The sequence below is a fragment of the Eptatretus burgeri genome, chromosome 3 (genome assembly GCF_056783735.1).
Source record: "Eptatretus burgeri isolate ZD-2024b chromosome 3, Ebu_testis_v1, whole genome shotgun sequence".
Lineage (NCBI taxonomy): Eukaryota > Metazoa > Chordata > Myxini > Myxiniformes > Myxinidae > Eptatretus > Eptatretus burgeri.
The window spans coordinates 57,701,028-57,723,935 of NC_140963.1; the positions used below are offsets into that span (position 1 = coordinate 57,701,028).

The 22,908-nt window shown below is 43.6% G+C and overlaps 1 protein-coding gene across 11 annotated transcripts in view; it reads right to left on the bottom strand.

Moving 5' to 3' along the window:
* The window catches only part of LOC147029978 (E3 ubiquitin-protein ligase NEDD4-like), a 325,864-nt gene that overhangs the window by 109,235 nt on the left and 193,721 nt on the right, over positions 1-22,908 (bottom strand). For all 11 annotated transcript variants that reach the window (XR_015056152.1, XR_015056154.1, XR_015056153.1 and 8 more), the window contains 2 exons: positions 16,425-16,524; positions 8,812-8,981 (listed from right to left, as the gene is read on the bottom strand). Coding sequence is in view for 7 of the 11 variants with exons in the window: in XM_085873551.1 (XP_085729677.1) it covers positions 8,812-8,981; positions 16,425-16,524 (270 nt within the window). In the remaining 4 variants the exon portion in view is untranslated. The remainder of the gene's footprint in view (positions 1-8,811; positions 8,982-16,424; positions 16,525-22,908) is intronic.

Consider the following 22,908-nt stretch of genomic DNA (forward strand, 5'->3'; position numbering starts at 1 on the left):
GGGTCCAGCTGGGACTTTAAGGTCATGACCTAATTATAGACATGTTAACATGTCTTGCTTTCTCCTGATAAGACAGGATAGTGCAGATGGGAATACAATACAGTGCAGAAAATGGGAGGGCAGATGCAGCTCGGAAATTGGGAGTGCAGATGCAGCTCGGAAATTGGGAGTGCAGATGCAGCTCGGAAATTGGGAGTGCAGATGCAGTTCGGAAATTGGGAGTGCAGATGCAGTTCGGAAATTGGGAGTGCAGATGCAGTTCGGAAATTGGGAGTGCAGATGCAGATCGGAAACTGGGAGTGCAGATGCAGCTCGGAAACTGGGAGTGCAGATGCAGCTCGGAAATTGGGAGTGCAGATGCAGCTCGGAAACTGGGAGTGCAGATGCAGCTCGGAAATTGGGAGTGCAGATGCAACTTGGAAATTGGGAGTGCAGATGCAGATCGGAAACTGGGAGTGCAGATGCAACTTGGAAATTGGGAGTGCAGATGCAGTTCGGAAATTGGGAGTGCAGATACATATACAACACTTCATGGCATCACCTCTATTTTGAAGCTATTTTTTGGCCTCATTTCTTCAAAATGATGAAGAAAAATAATAACTGTACATTGAAAGCCTCGGTTAATAAAGGTGAAACATCCTGCTGATGATGCTCATGTGAAAGTTATTAAGCAGAGGACATCCGGGGAACATCCACCTGGCAAAGCTCAGTGCTCAGCTCCAAGGCAACCATGTATTAAATGAAGCTGTCGATCAAGGTGTTCTATGCGGTTCATGTACAGGTTCAAGTGCTAATCTAGGAAAAGTTTGAATGTCCAGGTCATTTCCAGGTGACTTCTTTTGTAGAGGTGTGACAGGATGCAATCATTTCTTGCAGTTTATTCACTCCAAAATGAACAATACCCTGATGAAACAACTATCGGAGATTGTTCTCAGGAACAAGAGATGTACTTTTGGGAATTAAAGCCTCTATTTAAGCAAATTCCTTCCCAGACAATAACATCCACAATTAATTAACAATCATCTTCAAATGATGTCGTCAAACTGCTTGAACCACATACATGCCTTGTTCAGACATGCATATCCAATGGAAGAGAACTGTTGCAATCCTAGACTCTTGTAAGAAGAGAACAGAATAAAACTAGAAGGGCACTCGATAGAGCGCATACTCCACCAGGAAGATTAGTTTTCGTTTTGTATCCCACTGATAGGCCGGATCTGGATTCGGACCTGAAATAAAATTTAATCAGCTTGTTCTTGTCACCCAACAAACTCATCCACCTTGTTTCGTCCAAATTTTTTTGAAATATCATACTGAATATCGTTTTAGCCTGATCACTCAATGGTGAAGAATCACTTTTTAAAAATTCTCAGATCCGGATCTGGATTCGAACCTTCAGTAAAATCGAATAAATTTTTCCTTGTTACATACCCAACCTGCGCACCAAGTTTCGTGCGAATCCATCCACAACCGTTTGAGATATTTTGTTCACAAACAAACAGACAGATAGACAGGGGTGAAAAAATAAACTCTGTCCACCGAGGTAATAAAAACAACAAAGACCTTTTTTCCATCTGGTGGGCCGACATCTTTCTGAATTTTGCATTGACATTTACTGAGTAAGAGTTTCCTTTGAGGCACTCACTTATCATAATGCAATTTAAGTAGGACATGCTGTTACATTCATGGTCTCATGTTCACTGCATTGGCAATGTCAAGAAATGTTGCTGTTGATTGATAATGACTGTGTATATATATATAGTGGAAAATCGATATAACGCTCACCGGTGGGGTCCAAAGCGACTAGGGCGTTATAAATGATACAGCGTTATACTGATTCAGTGAAAAATATTTTATATTACATACAAACCAGAACCAAAACACGTGGACATGTACGTCCGCCATCTTGGATTGTTGGGGTTGATGACGAAGCGGTCAAGTTGTTTTCTTTTCTTTTTTTAAACAAGAAATAAACACAGGAATTGAATGCATATAGAATATATATATATATATATATATATATATTTTTTTTTTATGTACAATCGAACATTACTTACAAAATAAAAATACAAAATGTACATTATCACATGAATCGGTAAAATATTTTACGCTTCCTTAATCACAAAACTGATACGGAATTTATATCTTGAAGAATTCGGAATTTATTTCTTGAAGAAATCGGTGATCTTGGTTGGTTTCATGGATGCTCTTGAGAGTCTTCGGGTGTCATCCAGAAGGATTTTAACCTGGTGTATCTTCAAACGAAGATTGGGGCATTCCTGCTCATCCAAGGACTCCAACCAATGAAGACCATAAAGGAAAGATTGTTCAGCTTTGGAGTGGAGAGGCTGGGGGAGAGGTTCAACTGGTGCCTCTTCTTCCGACTCCTCTTGGGGTTCCTCTTCCTTTCCAGTTGACAGCTGTTCTTCAGCCAGGTCTCTTTCTTCTTGATCAACCCAGGCCTGGAGAGCATCAAGAGCTGATGTGCCAGGGGCGAGGTTGAGGGCCGTGATGGCGGACCTGCCCACCTCCTCCTTGGAGAACCCATTGGAGTCTTCTTCATTATCAGCAGTTAATGATGGTGTCCTTGGTGACCTTCTCCCAGGCTGGCCCTGCAAACTCCATCGTCTTCTTAACGTCCATGGCCTTGAGGAAGACGGTCATCTCTTTCTGCTCCCTGGCCATAGCTTCGCATAATTGATCTTTGTAGAATAGCTTGAAACAGTTGATGACCCCCTGCTCCAAAGGCTGTATCTTGCTGGTGGTGTTCTTGGGCATAAAGGAAGCGAAGATCTTCCCATACTTGGACTTTAAGATGTCTCCTGATGGATGAGATGGGGCGTTGTCAATGAGGAGGATAGCTTTCTCTTCTTCCCCAAGCTTACTCAGGTGCTTCTGCACAGCAGGGCAGAACCTCTGGAAGAACCAGTCCTTGAAACAGGCTCCTGTCATCCAAGCCTTCCTGGTGTTGGTGTAAATGCAGGGAAGGAGGGATCTGTTGAAATGGTGTAGACACCTGGGGTTTAGTGACTTCCCTATGACCAACGGGGTCATCTTCAGAGACCCTGACCTGTTGGCACAGAGAAGGAGGCTGACTTTGTCCTTTGGCTTCTTGTGTCCAGTCTTTCTTGATGGGTTGTCATCCAGGTCCATAGTTCTGTCTGGAGGCGTCTTGTAGTACAGACCAGTTTCATTTGCATTGAAAAGCTGGTCTTCTGTGAAGTTGTTGTCTTCGATTAGTTCATTGAAGACAGAGAGGTAGTTCTTGGCAGATTCAAGGTCTGCAGACTTGGCCTCTCCATGTTGTTGGTTCATGTGGACCCCATGTCGATCCTGCCAGCGTTGCAGCCACCCCCTGGTTAAGCTGAAGTCAGCATCTTCACCTCTCTCTTCCTTGTGAAGATCCTTGTTGATCTTCTTGGCCTGATGAAGGAGGATGGTGCCTGAGATGGGTATGTCAAGCTCTCTAGACTTGCAGAACCAATTGAATAGTTCCTGGTCCAACTCCTGATCCCTCCCAAGCTTGACCCTCTTCCTCTTCATCCCTTCACTGGAGTTGATAGTGACGATGAAGCTCTTGATGTTCTCTTCATCCTTCAACCATCCTCTTAGAGTTGAACCGGCGATGCCTGTATCCTTGCTGATGGTCGCTTGAGTTTCACCCTTCCGTATCCGTTTAATTACGTGTAGCTTCTCCTCTATGGAATAACACTTCCGCTTCGGCAATGGCGGCGCTGAACTGAACGGAGTAAAGAAAACTAACAAATTTGAAGATTTCTCCGCTGGTAGGTGATGAAGATGTCGAAGAACTGGTACAGGAGATGTAACGTGAGCTTAGATTTAAGTTGTTGACAACTCTTCCGAAAGGATGTGGACGGTAGAGCACACGAACATTAGTTAATCTTGGACAGTACAGTACTGTACTGTACTTACGTTGTGTACTGTGTTGTATGGTGCTAGAAGGGAACATGAACGTGAGTTACAGGAGATACGGATGCTATGACAATTTGAATTGAATTGATTTTGTTCATCTCAGCTTCGCCATTTATACGGGAAAGGTGCGAGAAGATGACAGCTCGTGAGTATTTTCACACCACATGTCAACTCAACACAGGGCGATGACAGCTTGAATTTTTTTCGCCACTTAGCGCTATTTTGGACTAACTTTGTCTCTATTTTCTCACTTTTTTGCCTTTAAACATGAAATAGTAGTATTTTTTGGGGTCCAAGGTGTATGAGCGTTATATCAGTACAAGCACTATAACGCTTAGCGTTATATCGATTTTCCACTGTATATATATATATATATATATATATATATATATATATATATATATATATATATATATATATATATATATATATATATATATATATATATATATATACATATTGTTGCTATTGTCAATGGTCTTCTCAGCTGCTTTTCTGCGGCAATGACGTAAGAATGAGAAAACAGGACAATTTTATTTTGCAGACAAACAAATTATGGATTAACTCCATACTCATTCCAGGGCAATGGGAACCGACTTAGTTTTCTTGCCAATAAAGTACACCAGATGGTTTGCCATTACCTTGCTGGATGTATTCTTTGGGGCAGTAATTTGGAATCTGGCTGGCAAGAGTGCCGGCAACAATCGCTCACCCTTTGCAAAATACACCGTGGGATCGTTCATTTCCACCAACAGCAAGCAATGCCGGAAGACTGGTTCTCGGCTTAACGCCCATCCAAAGGATGACAGACTCAACACAACATCCTGCCTGTGAAACAGTAGGTTGGCAGTTCATAGTCTCGTTGAGAATCGCACTCAGACAAGACAGCTCATAGGTGAGGACACTTCGACCTACGTGTCATTCTGCCAAACATAAGTAACTCAAGTACAAAAGACTGTGAAATCCATCAGCACTTTCTCCTGACAAGACCGGATAGTGCAGATAGAAATACAATGGATGATGAAACATCGATATATAATGGAGCAAGTGTATCTATGTGCAGCCACTAACGGCATCTTATGACGTAATAAATAAACAGCGTTTATCCGTTGTTTGTGTTCCTGTTAGAGCATAGTAAATAAATTGCATATGTGTTGATATTATCCAGGGTCAGGTCATGGGCACACAACTCCACCCCCTCACCCAACACTGCTGTGGGAGGGGGGGGCTTACAATTTTTGCCTCTACACATGCCACAGTGCAAGTGGTTCACTGACCCCTGCTGCAGACAGTGGGGATTATTAGCCATGGCACAAAATATATTTTCCCACCTATCCCAGTATCTCCCCTAACATTCCCCCTAGGCTGCTCCCGAAGGGAGCAGGTGATTTTAATCCAGATAACAATATGCTCTTACCAAGATAAATGAAAGTTTTTTTGAGCAAAGCTAATACTTTGACTTTTATATTTACCTCCACCACCGAAGGTGGACGGGGGTGATGTTTTCACCCCGATCTGTTTGTTTGTCTGTCTGTCTGTTTGCAAGCAGGATATCTCAAAATGTTATGGACAGATTTAGAAGAAATTTAGTGGACAGTTTGGGTGGATGACAAGGATGAATTGACTCGATTTTGGCGGATGCAAATCTGGCCGATCAGTGGGATACAAAATGGAAAACTTTCAGCCTGGCGGAAGTACGCGCTCTACCGAGTGCTGCTCTCGTCTTAACTGCAATGGACTGTGGGCATGATGGGTGATTCTACAATTTCATGGTGCATCCATTGTATTTTGGCAGTTTGCCGTCCTTGTCCGTCGTACAAATGAATACGATGTTTACATATCCTGGCAATTTGAAATGTTTGGATTAAAATTATAAATTATATTTTTTCAGGATATTTGTGAAAGGGAAGGGAAAAGGTTCGAAGATACACAACTCATGAGAAGCATATGGCCTGACTGGATATTGTAGCGGGTGTTAATACCCCAATAGACCTTTGATTGGATATTGTACCGGGTATTAACACCCAGTACAGCTGATTGTATTTATATCCCAGTACATATCCCAGAGCACCTCACAATCAAAACGAGAATCTTAAAATCAGGCAAATATTTTCAAGTTGCTCAATTATATGCTTTTTCTCTATATGCAGTCACATGCAAGATTATGGTGACATCGAGAAAGTTTAATTTGGAATCGTTTTGATTTTCAGTCACCTTGCAGTTCTACCCTTTATGGAAAACATTGCCCCTTACTGTGTCTGCAGATTTTTTATATTTTTATTTTCAAATGAAGCAACATTTCAAACAAGATAACCATAATGAAAGAAGAGCACACTGACAGTGTGATAATGCTCAATAACACACCTAAAGGGGAGCCATGATCTTAAACAGAACCAAACAAATTTGTCAGGTTGAATACAAGTCAAAACTAGAACGACACTCGGGAGAGCGCGTACCTCCGCCAGGCTGAACAGTTTACGTATTGTATCCCACTGATTCACTACATGGCCAAAAGTATGTGGACACCTGCTCGTCCAACATCGCATTCCAAAATCATGGGCATTAATTTGGAGTTGGTCCCCTCCTTTGCTGCTATAACAGCGTCCACTCTTCTGGGAAGGCTTTCCACCAGTGACTAGATGTTGGAACATTGCTGCAGGGATTTGCTTCCATTCAGCCACAAGAGCATTATTGAGGTTGAGCACTGATGTTGGGCAATTAGGTCTGGCTTGTAGTTGGCATTCCAATTCATCCCAAAGATGTTTGATGGGGTTGAGGTCAGGGCTCTGTGCAGGCCAGTCAAGTTCTTCCACACCAATCTCGACAAACCATTTTGGTATGGACCTCGCTTTGTCATGCTGAAACAGGAAAGGGCCTTCCCCAAACTGTTGCCACAAAGTTGGAAGCACAGAATCATCTGGAATGTCATTGTATGCTGTGGCGTTAAGATTTCCCTTCACTGGAACTAAGGGGCCGAGCCTGAACCATGAAAAACAGCCCCAGACCATTATTCCTCCTCCACCAAACTTTACAGTTTGCACGATGCATTCGGAGCAGGTCGCGTTCTCCTGGCATCCGCAAAACCCAGAATCGTCCGTCAGACTGCCAGATGGTGAAGCACGATTCATCACTCCAGAGAATGCGTTTCCAATGCTCCAGTCCAATGGCGGTGAGCTTTACACCACTCCAACCAACGCTTGACTTTGCATGGTGTCAAGCCAACGCATGGTGATCTTCGGCTTGTGTGCGGCTGCTCGGCCATGGAAACCCATTTCATGAAGTTCTTGATGAACAGTGCTTGTGCTGACATTGCTTCCAGCGTCAGTTTGGAACTCGGTAGTGAGTGTTGCAACCGACGACAGATGATTTTTCTGCGCTACACACTTCAGCACTCGGTGATCCCATTCTGTGAGCTTGTGTGGCCTACCACTTCGCGGCTGAGCTTGAGTTGCTCTGAGACATTTCCACGTCACAATAACAGCACTTACAGTTAACCGGGGCAGCTCGGGCAGGACATAAATTTGATGAACTGACTTGTTGGAAAGGTGGCATCCTATGACGGTGCCACATTGAAAGTCGCTGAGCTCTTCAATACGACCCATTCCACTGCAGATGTTTATCTACGGAGATTGCATAGCTGTGTGCTGCATTTTATACACCTATCAGCAATGGGTGTGGCTGAAATAGCCAAATGCACGAATTTGAAGGGGTGTCCGCATACTTTTGGCCATGTAGTGTAGGTCGGATCTGCATCCAAACCTGAACCAAAATCTAATTGACTTGTCATCTACACCAACTCATCCACTAAGTTTTGTCCAAATCCGTCCCCAATTTTTGAAATGTTGTGCGATATGTCATTTTTGGCCCTCTCTCTCAATGGTGAAGAATCATTTCAAAAATTCTGGCATCCGGATCTTCACCAAAATCTCATCAATTCGTCCATGGCAACCACCCAACCTTCCCACCAAGTTTCATCTGAATCAATCCATAACTTTTTGAGATATGCTGCTCATTAGCAAACAAACAGACAAGCGGACGGACAGATAGACAGACAGACAGACAGACAGACAGACAGACAGACAGACAGACAGACAGACAAACAGAAAGAGACATGTGAAAACATAACCTCTGTCCATCTACGGTAGTAATTATTCTTGCTACAATATTTTGAGCTTTCATTAATGGGATGGATTAAACTTTGTGAACGTGTGTGTGTGTGTGTGTGTGTGTGTGTGTGTGTGTGTGTGTGTGTGTGTGTGTGTGTTTGGAGGGGGGGAGGAGTGAGAGGAGAGGTGTGAGGAAGGAGAGGGGACGTTTTGAAAAGGTTCTCAGAATAACATGTGTATGAAACATGCATGTTTCATTTTGGAAACACCACCCCTCCCCCATCCCATCTCCTCTTCCCCATACTGTTAAACTGTTACATGTGACACTAACAGTGTGATACTAATAATGATCACTGTTTAATTATCCCCCGCCAACCAACGAAGTTGACGGGGGATATAGTTTTACTTCCATTGGGCTCAACTACTTGGCAAAGGTTTGTTTTACAGATTACTTTGAGCTGGAACAGTTGGACTGTCAAAAGTCAGGAAAGGATTAGACAATGGCTTAATTTACCTGGTGAATTTTGGAAACGAAAACCAACCAAACAAACAAGCCAAACACTAGTCTTGCACACCTTAAACCTTAAAAGTCTTGCACACCTTAAAAGGTCAAGAAATCTTGAAATCTTGTACACTTAGTCCCACAAACGAAAGAACAATTAGCAATCTTACAAATTCTGTTTCTTTTTGTAACGAGCCCAAAATGAGCAAATCAAGAAAGATTATATTCCATCCAAGTACCACCAAAATATTTTAAGCAGCTGTTGCTCACCCAGAACTTGGCCTATGCCACTGTGTGGTACGAGTGCGATGGTTGACGTAGTACGTGCGGCCCAGGTTGTCCTGCCGCTCCTCCCAGCCAGGTGGCAAAGGTGGCAGCTGCTGCTGTCCTTGGAGCTGGCTAACTGCTCCCTCTGGTGAGTCAACCACTTCCCATCCAGACTGCAGATCACACAAGTACGGCTCAGTGACTGCAAAAGACAACCTTTTAAAACCTTTTTGACAAAAGGAAGTCTTTAACGATGGCAACATTCACACCATTTAATTTCATCCTCCTTGCATACATTACACCAAAGGATCACGGGATTTTATCAATATCCGGTAGCACATTTATGAAGCTGTGATCACCTGAACTCGATCAAAAATACAAAAACGTTTCTTAAAATCCCTTGTAAGATGGAGTCAAACACATTTACAAGGACCTATCTTCCATTCTTGAATGTTTTCACAATGAACAATACTCCATTGTTGTACACATCGAGCATCGTGGAACAGCTAGTACACTGAACGGATCAGGGGGCAACAGAACAAAAACAGCAGAAGAGAGAGGGGGGAAACATCAACAGCAGTGTTGAAGGACAAAATAGAGGGAGAGTTTGACAAACAATGGGTGTGGGGAGGAATGAGGGGTAGGAAAGGACAAATGGTGCGGACAAGATGGATACAGAAGGAAACTCTCAGGAAAGAAAAACTGGAAATTTGGAAAGAGGTGGGCTTGGGTGGTTAACAGGGGTAGAAAAGATCATGGTTTTATATGGGGGATGATCTGAGATTGTGGTCAATAGCTGTCTTGAAGACTTGGAGGAAGAATGAGATTGAAGAGAATGTAGAAGTTGGTTCCACAGGTGGGGAAAAAGAGAAACAAATGTGATTCTGTATGTTGGGAATTTCATCAGAAGGGGATTGATGGTGGACCGCGTGCACCTTGCAGAAACTGGGTGGGGTGGGGGAGGGGGGCAAGGCACAGAAAGAGCAGGGGGAGCAAGACCGAGAAGGAGATGATAGAAGACAGAGACCACTGTTCTATCTGTGATGGCAAAGTGATAGGTCCATAGACTCAGTTTAACCACAGAACATTCCAAAAATCTTGAAGGCCTTGGTTTCCAAGGCGTCAAGCTGAGTAATGTGTGAGGCAGGGGACCCAGCCCAAAGGGAAGAGCAGCATTCCATCAAGCTGTGAATGAAGGCCTTGTAGGTGCATAAGGATTCAAGTGTGCGAAGGAAGGACACTGCAGGACACAGGATGTCAAGTCGGAATGGCTTTGGGGGCTAACTTTAAAATGTGGTTTGCCCAAGAAAGATCATTGCTGATAGTGAGACCCAGGAGTTTGAGTGACTGAACTTCCTCAAGAGGATTGTTAAGAAAGTAGATGGGAGGGTTTGTGAGACAATGCTTTCAAAGAAAGACAGTGAGAGTGTGAGATTTCGCTGGATTGAAAGACATATCGCAAGTGTTTAACCAGCTTGTGAATTTATCAAGGACTGAAGAGAGGGAAGAGGCTGCTGTCTGCCTGTCTGAAGGATGTCACGGCAAAGGGTGGAGACGTCAGCATATAGATAAAGGGGATTTTCCAGAGAGGCAGAGAGATCATTGATGAAGATCAGGAATAGGACTAGGTCCAGAACACTGCCTTGTGGCACTCCAGCCTTGACAGGGAGAGGAGATGAAAGGACTCTGTTGAGTGCCACATGTGAGCTACGAGAGCAGAGGAAGTCAGTGACCTAAGAGTGAACGTGGCCTTTGATACCATAGGCAGAGAGTTTGGAGAGCACGGTGGGATGCCAGACTGTATCGAAGGCTCAAGATATGTTGAGAGAGACGGCCCTGATCTCATGTCTGACATTGAGGGCCTCCATCCATTGTTGAGAGAGCAAGAGCAGCATATCCATAGTGGAGTGACCAGGTCTGAATCCAAATTGATGAGGCCGTTGGAGAAATGGAAGGATTTTATGCCAGCTATGAGGATGTATTCCATGACGCTGCTGATGATTTTAAGAAAGTTCATCAGTCTGTAGTTGAGGGGATTCATTTTTGTACCTTTTATGTCATGCAGTGATGTTGGCTGATTTCCAATCAGATGGAAGATTACCTCGTGCAAATGATAGGATGAAAATAGCAGAAAGAAGACGTGCAAGAGCAGTAGTGCAGGTTTTAAGGACACATGAGCTTATGCCGTCCGGTCCATTTTCAGAAGAGCTGAGGGCTCCCAGAAACTTCTCCTTCTCAAGTGCAAAAGACACAGAGTCCAGGAGAAGTTGGGTGTGACTGGGTAGGGTGGGTACAGAGTGAGGGTTTGTGGACTGAGACAATATTTAGAAGTAAACAGAATTGAAGCATTCAGCCTTCTCAGGAGCATAATCTGCTGTGGTGCCATTTGAAGAGAGGGAAGGGATAGAGGGGAAGCATACACCACACAGACTTCACAAGGCACCACCAGGTTTTAGAGGAGGGAGACAAGTTTGAAAGTTAATTCTTGAGGTTGGACAGATCTTGTTTTCTGGCTCTCATGAGAGTGGGACACACACTTGTTGTGGGCTTTGTGGAATGAGCTGAGATTGCCTTTGATTGGGTTTGCTTTCAAGGAAGAGAAGACAAGTTGTTTCAGAGCAACAGCCTCACCACAGGATTCAGTGTACCACAAGTGGGAAGAAGGGAAGGATAACTGAAGATGAGATGGGATGGATCTGTGCAGAAGAGAGAGTAGGTTTCTGTGGAAACTTGCTCTCTCTTATGCAGTGTAAAAAGTGTAATATAAAAACAACATGTGTAAAAAGTGTAAAATAAAAACCAAAAACAACATGTGTAAAAGTGTAAAACGTGTAAAAAGTGCAATATAAAAACCATGTATAAAAACATGTGTAAAAAGTGTAAAAAGTGTAATATAAAAACATGTGTAAAAAGTGTAAATCGTGTAAAATAAAAACCATGTGTAAAAACAACATGTGTAAAAAGTGTAATATAAAAACAACATGTGTAAAAAGTGTAAAAAAAAAAACCATGTATAAAAACGTGTAAAAAGTGTAAAACATGTAAAAAGTGTAATATAAAAACCATGTATAAAAACAAAATGTGTAAAACGTGTAAAAAGTGTAAAAAGTGTAATATAAAAACCATGTATAAAAACATGTGTAAAAAGTGTAAAAAGTGTAATATAAAACCATGTATAAAAACTATGTATAAAAAGTGTAAAACGTGTAAAAAGTGAAATATAAAAACCATGTATAAAAACATGTGTAAAAAGTGTAAAAAGTGTAATATAAAAACATGTGCAAAAAGTGTAAATCGTGTAAAATAAAAACCATGTGTAAAAACAACATGTGTAAAAAGTGTAAAACGTGTAAAAAGTGTAATATAAAAACCATGTATAAAAACAAAATGTGTAAAACGTGTAAAAAGTGTAAAAAGTGTAATATAAAAACCATGTATAAAAACATGTGTAAAAAGTGTAAAAAGTGTAATATAAAACCATGTATAAAAACTATGTATAAAAAGTGTAAAACGTGTAAAAAGTGTAATATAAAAACCATGTATAAAAACATGTGTAAAAAGTGTAAAACGTGTAAAAAGTGTAATATAAAAACCATGTATAAAAACATGTGTCAAAAGTGTAAAACGTGTAAAAAGTGTAATATAAAAACCATGTATAAAAACATGTGTCAAAAGTGTAAAATGTGTAAAAAGTGTAATATAAAAACCATGTATAAAAAGTGTAAAACGTGTAAAAAGTGTAATATAAAAACCATGTATAAAAACATGTGTAAAAAGTGTAAAACGTGTAAAAAGTGTAATATAAAAACCATGTATAAAAACATGTGTCAAAAGTGTAAAACGTGTAAAAAGTGTAATATAAAAACCATGTATAAAAAGTGTAAAACGTGTAAAAAGTGTAATATAAAAACCATGTATAAAAACATGTGTCAAAAGTGTAAAACGTGTAATATAAACACCATGTGTAAAAACATGTGTAAAAAGTGTAAAACGTGTAAAAAGTATTGCCAAAGGCTCAAATCAACAAGCAGTCAAATGGCGAAATCGTTTTTCTTTATTTGTTCTTCTTTTTGTTCTTCTATATTTTCTCTCCAAATAAGCTCAACATTATTATTGTGACTTCTGATAGTTTTAATGATACAGAAAAGCTTTTTCAAGCAGAAATCTACACGACAAAATAGTATGAAGACAACTTGAAATTTCTCGTGAAGCATCGTGCCTCTCACCTCAAACAGCCGGACTGTCGACTCTACCCGAGATAAGGCAGAATGTCTAAACTGTCTTTGCCTCCAAATCTTAGGTACCCATCCCACCCCGCTCCATTTCAATCTTACCCCAATGTAGCCACTGTCTACTTGACTCTGTGTTCTCACCCGAGAAGGCAGATAAAGTTCTGTTCAGCCTTGACCAACTTCTGCGATGGGCCCAAATGGCATCAGTGTTCTCAAATCCTGCTCCGCTGTTCTTGCATCCCCTCGATCTGACCTATAAAGTCTGTCCTTCTTTGGCTGCCTCGCCTCTGCATGGATGTCAGCAAACATCACTCCCGTCCACAAGGAGGACTATAAAACAGACCCTACAAACTACAAGCCAGTGAGTTTGCTTCCAATTGCAAGCATAGTCATGGAATCCAAAATTCATTCCAATATCAAATATTTACTGTTTTCAAAGTCTGATTTGTGACCATCAATTTGGATTCCATTCTAGTCATTCAACTCTAAATGTTTGGAGGCCCTAAGGCCTCAATTTCAAACAACAGTTTAGGACCATCTCCCTGGATGTATATTGGGCTTTCAACAGTCAAGCATCCAGCTTTGCTTGCCAAGCTCTCTGCCTCTCTCTCCCTGTGACACAGAAGGCCACCTTTATTCCTGGATTTCTGACTTCCTCGACAGATGCAGTCAACATTTTGCTATCAATGGAACCCTCTTCTCTGCTCTCCCAGTGGAGTCTGGAATTTTGTAAAGTTTTGGGCCCAGTCTCATTCCTCATCGAGACTAATGACTGCTCTGATGTTTTGGAGAACCCTCTCTTTTGGCACACGACCCAACATTGTGCCATACAGTACCCCATCCCTCTGGGAAGCAGCCAGCAACTGCATATATCTCTTTCTGCTGATCTGGGAATGATTCTGACTCTGATGTGATAAGTGGAACATGTAATTTCATCTTGGAATATCCTACTGTCCTACTAGCAATCCTACGAAAGATCCTACTCCCCTATCGCTTCAGAATGATCATCAAACAAACCCACCGATCTATTTCTTTGATCATATACTGTAAGATGTTCAGGCTCTTGGCTGAGCCAGACTTGAGCTCATCATTAATGTACATGTTTGGATGATCACAGTAATTGATGGAAGAGCTCAAGGGATTACATATTCAGCAGCAAGTACTTGCAAATGAGAGCATCGTACGTATATTAGGCAGTCTCTTCATAGGAGGAAAATGCAGCATGGGACTCCAACAAAATGAAGGTTGTGTTTTCGGCAGTGGATGCTAGGACAGTGTTATTAAAACAGCACATACAGAAATAGGTAGTGGTCAAAAAAAATGGAAACACCAATGTAAAATCACTTAAGGCGTTGGACCACCACGTGTGGCCAATACGGCCTGTATGCACGTGGCATCGAGTCTACCAGCATCTGGAATTTTTCAGGAGGGATACAGCACCATTCTTCCACGAGAAAGTCAATCAACTCACACCTGTTTGATGGAGGTGGAAAACGCCGTCTCAGGCGTCGTTCCAGAATATCCCATAAAAGCTCGATTGGGTTCAGATATGGTGACTGAGAAGGCCATGACATATCGATAACATCAATGTCATGCTCATTAAACCATTAGGCGACCATACATGCTCTGTGGATGGGGGCATTGTCATCCTGGAAGACACCCCTCCTGGAAGGAAAAAAAATACTGCAATATGGGGTGAAGATGATCACTCAGTCCCATTAAGTAGCGATTGGCATTGACCTTGCCTTCTACAGAAATAAACACACCCAGACGAGGCCAGGAAAATGTGCCCCACAACATCACAGAACCACCTGAATCCTTCACTGTTGCAACCAAGCACTCAGGGTTGTAAAGTTCTTTAGGTTGGCCGCCATATGTGCACTCGTCCGTTTGTGGAGAAGATGGTGAAGGACGATTCATCTGACAATATCACATTTCTCCACTGATAAGTAGTCCACTGCCTGTGCTGTTTGCACCACTGGATTTGCAAATGTGCATTGCCCGGTGTGATAAGCGGTTTGTGCACTGCAACCCAACTATGGTATCCCACTCTGTGGAGTTCTCGGCGGACCGTATTTGATGAAACTGGCTGCTCACACTCCAAGATGAAATTTACAGTCAAATGATCTGCAGTTGCTCGCCTGCTTTGCCTTGCACTTCAAATTGATGCACGGATATCACGATCCTGGAGTATCTGCTTCTGCCCACTGGTGCCCTTTGCTGATGATGTCTTTGCTGTTCCATGCTGACATCACCTTAGACACCATTGCTTGTGAAACATCAGCAAGTTGAGCTGTCTTTGTCACTGAAGCTCCTGCCAAACATACCTCCAACAATCCCCCCCTCCCACTTTAAAAGTCACTGGGATCTCCTCTTGCAGACAATTATAGGCAACCAGGCCTGTGCAGCATTTTTATACATCACCCGAAGCATGGTGGGATGTTATTTGCTGTGTGCAACACATGGGCCACACCTGTGTGGAAGCAATTGCTTTCAATGCAATTGGTGTCCCTCATTGATCCAGATGTTTCCATTATTTTTGTCCACTAGCTGTATGTTGTGGGGTTGACGATATGTTCAGTGCACAGTGTACTTTGCAATATACTGTTTTTACTTTCTCAACGATCATCATCATTTTCTAAGCAGCCTATGGCTGCTGGTAGCATCATTGCTGGGAACGTGGCTGTGCTGCTGATGCAGTGCCCCGTGACCAGTAAGCTGTGACTCATTTTTCCGACCTTGGATGACAGCCCGAGTCAAACCACCTGGTGTTATTTAACGGTTTGACAGGCTCATACTCAAGACCTTAAGATCTTAATCCAGCCACCTTAACCATTCAGCTAACACCAAGCTTTCTCAGTGATCATACACACAAATAACATTATTGCTCTCCAAAGACTGAATCTAGGCTTGGCAACCCCAAGGATAATGAATGAAAAGGGATGATACCGTGTGAAAATATGCACTACATGCATTGACAGAAATCAAAGTGGACCCTGGAATTTACTGGAATAGGTCAAGGCAATCATAAATCGATGTCAAGTCATGCGAAGTACAACAGATATTCAGTGACGCTGCCTTCACCTCTTGTTTGAGGTTCAGGACCTCCAATTATTGCTGAGATGGGACAATCATTGTCCAGCCCTGGGGGGGAGGTCTCAAAAGCCGGACATGTGCTCAAACCCACCTACAATTTGGATCCATGAAGAACCCTACTGATTAATAATTTTTGAAAAGCATGTATATGCTCGAAACATCCAGGTGCTGCACCTTGATAAACCATTTGCAAAATCATCTTTCCTGAGGGGTGGGAGCCATACAACAGAGATTTTCTCATGTGGAGACATTAGGGAATCAGTTTATTGCAGTGACCTTCCACCATACCTCAGATTCCTCTGTCTGTTCACTTGAATCATCATTGACACCATTCCGTGGTAGGTAGGCCATTTTAAGCCGAAGAAAGCCTTTCACCCGGGACTTGTGGCTGCAGGAAAGTGATGCAATTTAAAATGTAAGGACATACAAGGCATAAAAGAAAAAAATTATTTTACAAGTTGCATTCTTATTGAAATGATTCGTTGGTTTATTTATTTATTAAAAACACAACATCCACATCAGACTTTAATCAAATGATGGAAATAAGACTTGGTGGCATCATGGTGAGAGCATCTGCTCTGAATCTGTGAAGGTCGGTAGTTCAAACCCGATACGTCGGTAGGTACGTGCTGCTTCCTTGCTTGAAGCTCAGCACTTAAAAATATTAGAACGCGGACCATATGTTGGCAACCATTGCACAGGCTTGGTGGGCCTAATAGCCTCCTATTGCATTAAGGTTCCTTGTAAGGGATGATATATCATTATTATTATTATTATTATTATTACATCATCAGGAATTTGAACACAACCAAGTGTAAGTATAAAGCCAAGCCTAACATCTCAACCCTGTCACACAGGGTTTTATTTTGAACCATTTCTTTCGGAAAATGACACGTGTGACATTGATTGAGCCTTAGAAACATTGCAGGCCCCGCTTTCTCATAACCTAAAACAAAACCGCAAAGGTGAGCAGTTCAAATCACATGCCCAAGAAACACTTTTGCTTCAATATTATACAGGGGGTAGGGTGAGAGAGTGGGGTTGTAAACAATCCAGACATCGCAATGATGACCCAACCTTGTGTTTACTCGGGTTAAATTACCAAACAAGGAAAGGGGAAGAGCAGAGGCGGATTAAGATATTTTGGGGCCCTGGGCACAAAAATATTTAGGCCCAAAACGCCCCCCCCCCCAAAAAAGAGAGGACTCAATGTTATTTTCACACTCGCTGAGCCTTTCTTTCGACTTGACTGAAAAAAAATCTGGAGGAATCCCCATGTTTTATTGCTACGAATCTGGCAGCCATGAGCACTCAACATTCAGGTCCACGTAGCTCAGTTATTTCTTTCAGTAAATGTGGATAGATAGCTCCCTTTCCCTTATGTCTAATGGAAATTAAGTGTACGTGCGCTACGGGTTATTTTACAGTTTGGATTTTTACACCACCAACAACAACGGCATCCTCCCTGGCTTCCTTCCACCATCGGCATTTCTGACGTGCATACGTGCCGAGCGCCTGTGGGCGGAGTTCCATTGGCAACCGACGCATTGGCTCCGCTCCAGGGTCGAGCAAGACGTGTTGCCTTCGGTCAATAGGCAAAGCGTGAGCGACGTACGCCGCGTTCCAGCCAATGCGGAGGCACATCGCCCAAAGAAGGAGGAATGCCTCTCAGGGGGGACGGGCCGCGAGGATGCTCGCCACGCCCCCCGGACAAATCACGAATGGCAAGCGGATCATCTGAGATGGACCGGCCAATCTGGAGGCGAGTTGCGTCGGGGCGGGGGGGGGGAAAGAGTAGCACGCGTGTGTGCGAAGAGGTCCGTCTTTTTCCCTTGAGCCTGTCCCGCGGAGGATCGCCTGTCTGCGAGTCTGTCCCGCCGAGAATCGCTTGCCTGTCTTGTCTGCTGGCGATCGCTGTCTTGTCGCGTGCTGATGCCCGACGCTGCCCTCCATACCCGGTGCTTGCAGCGGCATCGAGTTGTGGGTTTGGATCCCGCCGAGCCGGATCGTCAAGGGCCGCACGAGGCGGGAAGGTCCAAGCTAGCTTCTGACCTCCAGCTCACCTTCCCTCTGAGCTGGGGTTATCAATAAAGACCCGACGGGGTCCATTTCTTTTCGGGGGTGTGTGTCTGGTACGGGCCAGTCCTTGAAGTAGCACCTGTATAAGTGCTTGTGTATAAATTTCCGTTTATTTTATATTCGGATAACTCTGCCCTTACGTGCTCCCCTCGTCCCCTGATTATTGTAAATAAATCCCCTCTTGTTGAATGTCCCAGCTCGTCCTTGTCCTTTCTATCATTGGTTTGCCGCGCTGCGAACGGGAATTAGGAGGCCTCATTGTTGCCGTAATCGTGTAATTGGCTGGCAGGTTTCTGGTACTCTCCCGCTCGGGTTACGAATTGGATCCGGATCGGTAACGGCCCGGATAGCGCAGATCCTGCCGAGGGTAAATTTCCCTGGTACTTTGACGACATGGGTATTTAGGTATATTGAAATTGGCAATTGACCCTACCCCACATGGTTGACCTATTGGCGATCTTCAGTCCGACGAGGGACCCGTGACCTTTCGGATTTATCTGAAAGGTACGACCTAAATTCCGGGTGTTCGGTGGAGCAGACTCCACTGCTCCCCCTAGCGGTCGTGCTCGCCACCGAGACCCGGCTCCACAACATTATTGCCTTTTTCCCCTTTGGAAAAAAAACACGCCATGTCAAGGTGTTCCATAACCAATCGGTTTGCTAACACTTGCCAAGCCAGCCGTTCCTTATCAACCATTTCGTTGGCATGCTTCAGCCGCTTGTTCTACACTGCCAGCAGCCATTTCTGCTGAACCCAAAGCTGTGTCGCTATTGTCTTCGTTTCTCGTTTCTCTTTCCCCTTGAAGTATTGGCTTATAGTTAGTATCTTTTTTTTTTAACAAAGGAACTCCTTTAACCTCCTTTACTTGCTTCACATTTCTATTTGAGCTCCCACCAGGTAACTGCAATCCATTTTTTTAAACTGCCAATTAATTCTAATGGAAACTGCCATCTGACTGGTGACATTGCAAGTCATTTACATATGGGAACATGAGTATACAGAATGTTGTTTTTTTTTTCTTACAGACTTGCGATTGTTTAGTCTTAATTTGCGTAGATTACTAAAAAAAAAATTACCCTTATTCTCCATGCAGAGTAGTTGACAGGTGCCAAGTTTCAATTTTTCCATGGTACGGTTTAGGAGATACAGAGGTCTAAAGTTTCCCATTTTTCCAACCTGGCTGCCGCCCTCATGTGACCTCTGACATCATAATTATCATGAAAAAAATTCTGCACGAGTAGTCGAATTCTGCACGATTTTCAATCTTGAAAATTGTTTCAATCGGATCAGGCGTTGCAGAGAAAAGAGAAAATTAATATGGACGTATGTACGTACGTATGGACGGACGGACAACCTCAAAACATAATGCCACCAGTGACTTCGTCACCAGAGGCATAAAAATCGTGTTGCGTAATTTTTGAACTGCCTCATGTTGGGGTTAAACAATCCATGACCATGTGACGAGTCAGCTCGTTCGTTCTGATATTGTTGTGGGACGGGGGTCAGTGGCGAGGACGACTGCTAGAGGGAGCAGTCGGGCCATCTCCCACCGAACACCAGAATTGAAAGGTCGTCACCCCGGATAACTCCGGAGTCGATGGGTCACTTAAAGGACCGTGGTCGCCAATATTACAACGGCGTGAGGTAGGGTCCACTTGTCTATTCCAATTTACCTAAGTACTCATGCCGTCCAGCTACCGGGTAAACCACACCCTCGGCCGACTTTGTCCGAACCGAGTCGCATGTACAGACTCGGATCCGGCGTAACCGAGCGGAAGTTACCAAAGCCGCGCCGGTCCCAATGACAACTTACGGCATAGACGGCCTCACGACTTCTCAAGCCCGAACCATGCTGGGTCAGTGGTAGAAACAACAGGCAACGAACTGGAACATTTAACAGATATTTATTTGCAATAATATAAAGACACAGGGCAGACTTGATCACGACTATCAGGCAGGCAATGTACAGTGAGCGAAAAGCACTTAACAATTCTACTTACAGGACGGCGCCACACACACACACACCCAAAGAAAATGGACCCCACCGGGTCTTTATTCGGTCCTCTAGCCGAGGAGGATAGTTCGTTCAGCTGGGGGGGACAGAGTCTGGCCAGGTACCTGTCCACCTCGTGCGGTCACACTGACTCCAACCCACCACGGTGGGACTCGAACCCACGACCCCGAATCCACCGAGCCCACGATCCTGGCTGCCATGAACGACGATCGGGCACCACGGTCCTGGCTGCTCGACCACCACCACCACGAGGAACCCCGCAAAATACTGCAGAACACGATCGCAGACGACCACGACGACTCTACTCTCCCTCTTTTACGACAGCTCGCCACCTTTTCTCATCCCCCCCCCCCCCGCGGGTCGAGGGAACCGCTTTGAGGAAACTCGCCTCCGGATAGGACGAGGGGTTGTCGGGCAATCAGTGGCCTCCCCTTATTGGTCGGGCCGAACACTACATCTGGCTAAGGCGGAGTCGGCCCTGAGGTGATGAGCCTCATGAATGGAGGATGTTCGGTGGGAGGGGGCAACGACCATCCTCCCCCCCCCCCATGCGTGTCTGAGAACCCAGACGGAACAACCAGGGGAGCACCTTATTCTCCATCCACCCTTGTAGCGGGGAGGGGGGTTTTCGGGTCGGCTGTAGGGCCGGCCGCTGTCGATTGGACAAGCTCACGGTGGGCGGAGGGAACCTCACCCCTGTACGTGGTGGCGATGGATGGTGATGGTGCGAAGAACGAAGGATTGATTGAAGATGTAAAAAACCTGACTATAAAAGAAACCCGCAGCGCACACATGAAATTAACCCATTAGACAGAAGGACAGGACCCTAACTATAAACACATACTTATCAAAATAACTAAGCTTAGGGACTGCTGTCTGTTTGTGTGCAAAAGGCTTCCAAATCCGAAAAAATAAAACCGTTGGCGGAGGTTGACATGGATGAGAAGTGTCGAGTTGATCGTTTAATCACACAGTGAATGCGGGTTTCCCAATCACGCTGTTCATCTTTAAAGAGTGCTTTAAATGCACGTTTCCCAATCAGCCCGTGACCGGATTCTGTTGCAGGTTGTGACAATACAATGATTATACAACAGGAATGACCACACTATCAAGTATTGTCGGGTATTGCACCTCCAATGAGACTCGACGGACATGCAGTGCTCGAGCACAGTGAACCCTGCAACAGTATAAAGCCAAAACCAACAATGAAACACGCCGAACAGTAACTCTCAACTGGAAACAAAAATATTATAGTGGTGGATTTGGTATAGAACATTTTACACAGCAAATATATTGTTCCCTGGGCACGGGCCCTGCGTGCACATGCATTAATCCACTACTGGGGAAGAGCATAAAGTGAGGGATCACAAATAAATATATTTAAGCAATGAAGCCACTCCAGTATTTGACTATGTCCTTCCAGTCATCCGTCAAAAATGAAGAACCACCTTTCCAACCCACCATGTATAATTCTATAGGGTAATTCCAGAAGGTTCCAACGAGGAGTAATTCTCAAGGGTTCAAAAGGGTAATTCTAAAGGGAAATTTCAAAGGGGCAATTCTGATGGCTTCGAAAGGGTATTTCTAAAGGATTCGAAAGGGTATTTCTAAATGGTTCTAAAGGGCAATTCTGAAGGGTTCTAAAGAGTATTTCTAAAAGGTTCTAAAGAGCAATTCTAAAGTGTCCTAAAGGGTATTTCTAAAGGGCTTTAAAGGGTAATTCTGAAGGGTTCTAAAGGGCAATTCTAAAGGGTTACAAGTCTGAAGACGACTGGTTCACGAGCGGTATTTGACGATATAGATTGTTTCAGAAGTGAAGGATGAGACAATGTGATAATGTTTGACCAAGTCATAAAAATGATCAACATGATGTGGTACGGGTGACAGGTTATGAGCTGCAAAATGTCGAAAACCCGGTTTCGTTCAACAACTTTCAAAATTTTACCTTTGCATTACCTTTTATAGGTCACAAAACAATGTTGTGGACATTAAAATAAGGAAACAGGATATATGCTATAGCTTATTGGAGTTAGTTCGTCGAAGAACGTCGAAAACCCGGTTCGATTCCCACACCTTTGAAAATTTGACCTTTGTGAACTTTAAAGGTCAAAGGTCAAGGATTATGACCTTTGGTGCAAAACTTCCTCTGGAACATTCCAGGAACAATACAACATCATATAGGCTATATGGCATTTCGCATTCCTCGGATTATCCATACTTTGATGAAATCAGCGTAAAAACAAACTTGAAGGGGGTGCCACGGGCAAGGTGTTCGAGATCGAGCAAAATGGTTTGAAGACTTTAGGTGAGGAATGACCTCAAGATTATGCATAAAAAATATTGTCATCCGAGCTCTCAAAGTTTGGGCGGTCATATGATTTTTATGTCAAAATTCGAAATTTTCTAAGATCGTGACCTTGTGACCTTGACCTTGGGACGAAAATGAAAAATTGAGCTCTGTGGGGCTATGCAGGTGCCATTGGGCTAACCAAATACCGAAACCCCTGCCAGATTCGACAAACCCCTCGGAGAAGATGGATTTTTATGTCAAAATTCGCAATTTTCTAAGTTCGTGACCTTGACCTTGGGATGAAAATGAAAAATCGAGCTCTGTGGGGCTATGCAGGTGCCATTGGGCTAACCAAATACTGAAACCCCCTGCCAGATTCGACAAACCC